At 40.4% G+C, this 6,401-nt stretch overlaps 1 protein-coding gene across 1 annotated transcript; it reads left to right on the top strand.

Moving 5' to 3' along the window:
* Positions 1–442: 442 nt before the first annotated feature.
* Positions 443–5,843, top strand: FAM213A (family with sequence similarity 213, member A). The gene is given in 5 exon segments (XM_010150765.1): positions 443–620; positions 946–1,037; positions 4,314–4,454; positions 5,443–5,607; positions 5,745–5,843. Coding segments are annotated over 5 exon segments (675 nt in total).
* Positions 5,844–6,401: the final 558 nt, after the last annotated feature.

A 6,401-nucleotide genomic window follows, 5' to 3' on the forward strand; every position in this document is an offset into this window, starting at 1 on the left:
CACTGTTTAATATAGATTAGTTGGGGGGGGAAAACCACAAAACTACAAATGCTTCCTTTTGAAAGAAACCACTGTCTTATTGGAATAAGTTACTGGCTAACACAGAGGTCAGCTTGTAGAGGCTCTTTATAATAAACACACATACTTCAATCAGCTTTCTCCCTGTTGCATCTGAGCACTTTAATCGTTAATGGTTTTGTTAGTCTGGTAGCAGGAAGCGGTAAGAATGTCGTGTTAATAATTTTGATGCGGGCCAGGTGCAGAACTGGAATGTAATCTAGATCTTCTAAAACCCAGCTGAGTACGTTAATAAATATACAGATCATCTCCAGTCAAATGAAAAATATCCATGTGAGCTTTTAGTTGTTTTAATGCAGTTCCTCCTTGTCTGGCATCACTGATGTCCAGGGTTAGAGCTGCTTTCTTCTTTCTCTTTCCAGAAATGTCCTTCCTGCCCGACTTTGGGAACTTCACCATGGGTGTGTGGTCTATTGGTCTTGGAGCCATTGGTGCAGCTGTGACAGGGATCGTCCTTGCTAACACTGACTTATTTTTGTCCAAGCCAGAAAAGGCTACTTTGGAGTTTTTAGAGGAGATAGAGCTAAAAACTTTGGGATCAGGTAAGATTCTGGATGTTTCAGCTCATGTTCTTCTGTAACTGGGCTTTTGTAACACCAGGGGTTTTTTTCTTAGTCTTTCCTAGTTTTGTAAGTTGTTATCATGTAGTTGGGTGTCCCTCATAGCAGATAATTCTGGTGAAGGAAAAGCAACCAGATTCAATAAAGCAATAATACCATACTGTGCATATAGATTCCCCCCCCCCCCCCCCGATAGAACTGTATTTGAAAGTGGAATTCTCTGCAGTGCTTTATGTTGGTTCTTAAAACATTGATCATTATAAAGAATGGCTGATATTATTGTTGATGCTTTCTCCTGTATAAACAGAACAAAAAGCATTCAAAGCAGGTGAACTATGGAAGAAGAATGGTGCAGTGATCATGGCTGTGCGAAGACCTGGATGATTTTTGTGCAGAGAGGTACTTGCTGGGCTTGGGGATTAGTTAGGAAGAGTTAAGCTCTATTTGAATAAATTCCGTTTAAATAAAGGTAGGGGGTGAATAGGACAGTCATCAAATACGTCACAAGTATCTGAAAGATCTTGTTTCCTAACCCAAACTGGTTGCCAGCTAACAGCATACTTAGTTTCCTTTGCAACTGTTGTGTATAGTCTAGGTCCTGAGCATTTTCCATCTGAAGGCGATGGACACTTGGTTTTTACATCTGACAGGGACCTAGCCCATGGTAATTAGGAAGGGAGATTACACAAAATCCAGTTTGGAATGAGTTTTATGAGATAGCTGTATTCCATATGTCCAAAATGCATCTCTGAGACCGCGAGTCTGCTCAAAGGCAGCCCAAGACTGGACCAGCAGAAAGCCATCAGATAAAACTCATTAGCAGGAGAGAGATGTGCATAAAGGGAGTGTTTTGCTTCTCTGGATGCTGAATGTGAGGCAGGAAGGTAAGGAGTCTGAAGACAAGGAGTTACTGTTCCATGACAAAGTGGGTTGGGAAGCAAAATTGGATCCTCAAGTTGGCATTAGATTTCTTAGGTGGAGGAGATACTTAAGATACAATTTGAATCTACCGTATGCCTGGGAACAGCCATAACTTGCACCTTGGCCATTATTTTTCTCATAGCTATGGGGAAAAATAATAGCTATTATGTTGTTACTCACTGCTCTGTAACAAGGAGTAATTAATATCGCAACCACTTAATTAAGGGATTTGCTCCCATCAGTAGTAACTGCTTAAGTATGTGTAGAATTCATGGAAGGTTAAAGATTAAAGTACTTTGCTCTCTGAACAGGTGTAGCATAGGCAGAGGGAGAACATGCTACATGCCTGACTGTGCTTTTTGCATACAGTCAGAGAGGAATTCATTGATATTTTACTTTCTTTTTTTAATGCTAACTTCCTAAGTAGAAATAAAGAGCCCAGTTCAAAGAATTGTGGTTTATCCTTTAAGAAATTTAATTTTGTAATTCTTATTTTTGGTTCAGAACTTCAGATTTTTAACAGGCAGTCACACCACTGATCAGCTAATTAGGGCTAAGAATTGTTTTATATTTTAACTGTGAAACTGTTTGAAAAAGCCTTTAAGTTGTCCAGACTGAACTTATTTTTGATTGTTGTAACTCAAAGTATTTCTGTGAGTTGACTCTTGCCATTGTCCTAAAAACCAGTTCAGTTGCCCCTTTTATTTGTCCATTAATGTTTCTCCATAGTACGAAATCTGCTTGTTTCTTCGCTGTCACTGACTTGCAGCTGGTGGAATGGTTTAACACATGTGTCTTGCCACATATGTTAACCTGCAGGCAGTAGGTTTTTATGTTTTTGCAAGAGACAAAATACACTTGCTTCCCACTATCTTACATCTTGGAAAGGATGTTGAACTTTGTCCTTGTTGACACCGTCAGGAAGGAATATATACTTCCCTGGTCACAGTGATGGGGTTGAAAAGTGACCATTCTACCTCATAGATCACCAGCCCGTCATTAGTGGTGGGGACATGCTTCTATTATCTTCTGCAAAGTCACAAATCCTAGTGGAATGATATCTTTGGATCCTTGAGAACTGAGGCCTGTAGACTTAAGAAATATGGAGGCTTTTATTTTTATCATTGGCATCCTAAATCATAAGATTCTTCTTGTGTTAAGATAGACACTTCTACATCCCATGGTCTGGATCTGGCCATGTAGTGATCCAGTGCTCCAGTCATTGTATAAGTGCCATGGGCTCGTGAAATATCTAAGGGATCAACTTGAGCAGTTGAAAGTAGCAGAAGAGGTAGAGTTGAACTATCAGGGGACAAACTGAAATGGGAATTGTTCTTTTGGCTTGTTCTGCCATGGTGGAGAGAGGAAGTATTCTTGCAGGGTGCGTTTATCTGCTTTTTACAGAACCAAGTAAACAGTTTCACAGACTAGACGAAATGGTCACATCCCCGTGGTAAGGCTGTACAGCTGCTACATGCTATGATTTGAACACAAAAATAGGCTACTTTGCCTTCTCTTATTGTATCATTTTTAAATAGCAGTAAAGGAAAACAAGTCAGATCTAGTCCCAAGATGCTGCTTGAAGTCTAATCTCTTGAGAATTTTAAAACTTAACTATGCTGTTACATTTCTCCTGTTCTTTCACCTCCCCAAAGCCAAGCAAGGAGACACAAAATAATCCCCATCAAACTGCTGAAGTCCCTTTCTCTAAAAGGCTAATTGATGGTGTCGCTATCTCTGATTTCTGGTTGTACAGGCGACCCCACTGCACTAGCCTGGAACATTAGTTCTCAGAGATGTTAGGTCACAATACAGTTTTTCTTCCTTTGTTTTGTTGATTGTGAGAGTTTTGAAGTATATAAAAAAATCGCATCATGATGCTGAGTCATTCTTTGTCATTTCCTCTGAAAAAGGCAGAGTAGTGAACTTGAAAGCCGCCCTTAACCTTTCACCTACTGATGTCCTTAGTGTTTTTTTCTCCTGTCTGTTCACCCCTGTCTGTCTGCTGCTTGAAACTCAGTAAATTCTAGATATCCCACAAGCCTTTGAGTTACAGCATTTTGGTTAGATGGCTGAGGGTGTTCACGTAAACAGTGTCCATTTTTTAAAGTGTGGAGTCCTTTGGGGGAACTGGGTTCTCTGGGTTTTTCCCAGTAAAAATGACCTTTCTCCATTGGAGAGGAGAGCAACCATGTTTGCAGTGTGCACTCTGACCTGTTGGAAACCTCAGGGGCCTTTGCACCGAGGGAGCTGAGATTCCTTCAAAAAAAACAGCAGATAAGTGGCGATACCTTACGTTCTTACACACCAGAGAAAGCAGTATGACTTCTGGGATACTGGAGGTTTATGAAGAAATTCCCTGATTTTCACTGGGAAAGTTAAGTGATGTGCAGGCACTCTATTTTCAGTGTTCTGTAAACACTTTCACAGATACTTGAAGCTCTAGCACAGGCAAGGTATATATTATATAGCTTTGAGTTAAAATTATGTTTTCTCCAGGATTTTAATATTTTATCTAGTAAATTCTCTAAAACCTTCCTTCCTCTGTGCCTAATGAAGAAAATTTTAGTAAATCTAATGAAGGCCTGCCTAGGAGTAGAGCTAGCTTAAATGTCTGATTCACAGATCTGTTTCAGTTTTGCACCTCAAATTAGAATTTATTTGAGTTTCTGATGCTCTTGAAATTTAAAGTGCAGCTTTCCAACCTCCATCTACTGCCTGAAATGTCTGGGGTTTTTTTTGTTCCTTTCTCAGGAGGCTTCTGAGCTCTCCTCTCTGAAACCTCAGCTGTCTAAGCTGGGTGTCCCTCTCTATGCTGTTGTGAAAGAGAAGATAGGGACTGAAGTGGAGGATTTTCAGCATTATTTCCAAGGAGAAATATTTCTGGATGAAAAGGTATAGTGAAGTCGGTGTTCTCCTTTTGTTTAAAAACGAGCTTATGAATGTCCTCTTTAAAGAGCTGGTATAAATAATGTCGTTAGAATGTGGTCTGATAGGAAAAGGATTTAGTAGCATTGTAGTTTAAGAAGTTAATTAGCTTTGCTTTGCTATATATATATATATATCTCCAGCTCAGCTTACAAAATGCTCTGTAGCTATGCGTTGATAACATGCTGTTGCAGGATTAGTCCTCCCCTTCCCTTAAACAGGTAAACAGTGTGACCTATTAATATTTATTCCTTACTTCCACTGGCTGTGTGACTTGCTGGTGTTTATGATGTGTGAATCAAGGTCTCAAGGTGACAGAAATTAATTCATGATGTACAGGCCAAATAGCAGTGATGTGGCTTGTTCAAGTCCCCTGGCACATGCTGTATTTCCAGTCTCATGTCCTACAAAACCACAGCCCTGCTTACACCATAACACTGAAGGCGTGTTTAGAAATTGTTTGGCTTCTGAAGGAAAAAGAATACGTAATACTCAAAATCAACTAGAAGATAACTTATTTTCTGTCCAAACTCTGTCTGTGTGAAAGAATCAGGCTGATTTAAAACCACACCAAACAAAAACCAGATGGCTGATAAAGTTTCAGGACGTGGCACCACTGTTATCTCTTTACCAGCATTTTTGTTGCCTTACTTCAAAAATAAGAAACAGGATGTTTATCGCAAAGCAGCCTTGCTGTGAGCAATAGGGATGTACGTGGGGCTTAAATGCCTCTGGATCAGTTGAAAACCCACATGAATGGTAGCAGTACCACTAGCTGCCTCTGTGGAGGTAAGTGGTCATGTAGTGCCTTAAAGAGGTGTAATTTCTTTTTAGCTCTGGTTAGCTTTTGTGTTACGACCTTGCTTGAATTGAGGATCGGCTAGTTTCCTGAATTTCATTTGGGGGGAAAAGTCCTCTTCACTTTTTGTTTGCTGAGTTTTCTGTTTCCCTGCAGAAAGGCTTCTATGGTCCACGCAAACGAAAAATGATGCTGTCAGGCTTCTTCCGCTTTGGAGTCTGGCAGAATTTCTTCCGTGCTTGGAAAAGTGGATATAGTGGTAACCTGGAAGGAGAAGGATTCACCCTGGGAGGAGTATATGTGATTGGGGCAGGAACACAGGTACTGCAGGCCACCTAAGAGGCTTTTATGTCTCCTGTGAGACCAAAAGTTTCTTTTCCGGAATTGTTCAGTTGCTGGTCAGTTGATCTCCTGTGAGGAGACTAGTGTATGAATTTCTGTCTTGTGTCTTTGACCAGGGTGTTTTACTGGAGCATCGTGAGAAAGAATTTGGAGACAAAGTCAGCCTTCCATCTGTCCTTGAAGCTGCTGAGAAGATAAAACCACAAGCTTCGTAAGCAGGAAAATAGTCGCACATGTTTCTGATCACAGCTTGAATCGTTAATAGAATGTATCTGTTTCTTGAACATGCAGTTTAATTGCTTCTTAACTATGTAGTGATCAACGCAGAGGACGGTTTCTCTATTCAAACATACAAAATGATGGAAATCCTCCTGGATCTTTTTTTGTTGCTTTGCAGCCTTTCAGGTGGTCAGGATTTCAACTGCTCTTTTGTGTCTGACTGTATTAATGAAAGGCTGGGTCTAAAATCTGGCCTAGCCTAGATGTTTTCAGTCAGAGACAGTCGGTTCAAAACCTGTCTACCCAGGGGTGCAGAATTCTGCTAAGGCTGGAGTAATGGTGTTCACCTGAGGTTGAAGGATAATAAAACTTTATGTCAATGAAATGCCTTCGCTTTTTGCTCTTTCATTAACATGTACACACATCTGTGTTTCTAGCAGACTATTTCTAGCAGACTAAATCCTGTCAGTCTAGATTATTCTGAGATTCTGCAGTCAAGACATGCTGCTATGTCTGCCTGCAAATTTCTTGTTAGTTAACTACTGGCTCTAGGT

This window comes from Eurypyga helias, unplaced genomic scaffold (genome assembly GCF_000690775.1).
Source record: "Eurypyga helias isolate BGI_N326 unplaced genomic scaffold, ASM69077v1 scaffold32454, whole genome shotgun sequence".
Classification (NCBI taxonomy): Eukaryota; Metazoa; Chordata; class Aves; order Eurypygiformes; family Eurypygidae; genus Eurypyga; species Eurypyga helias.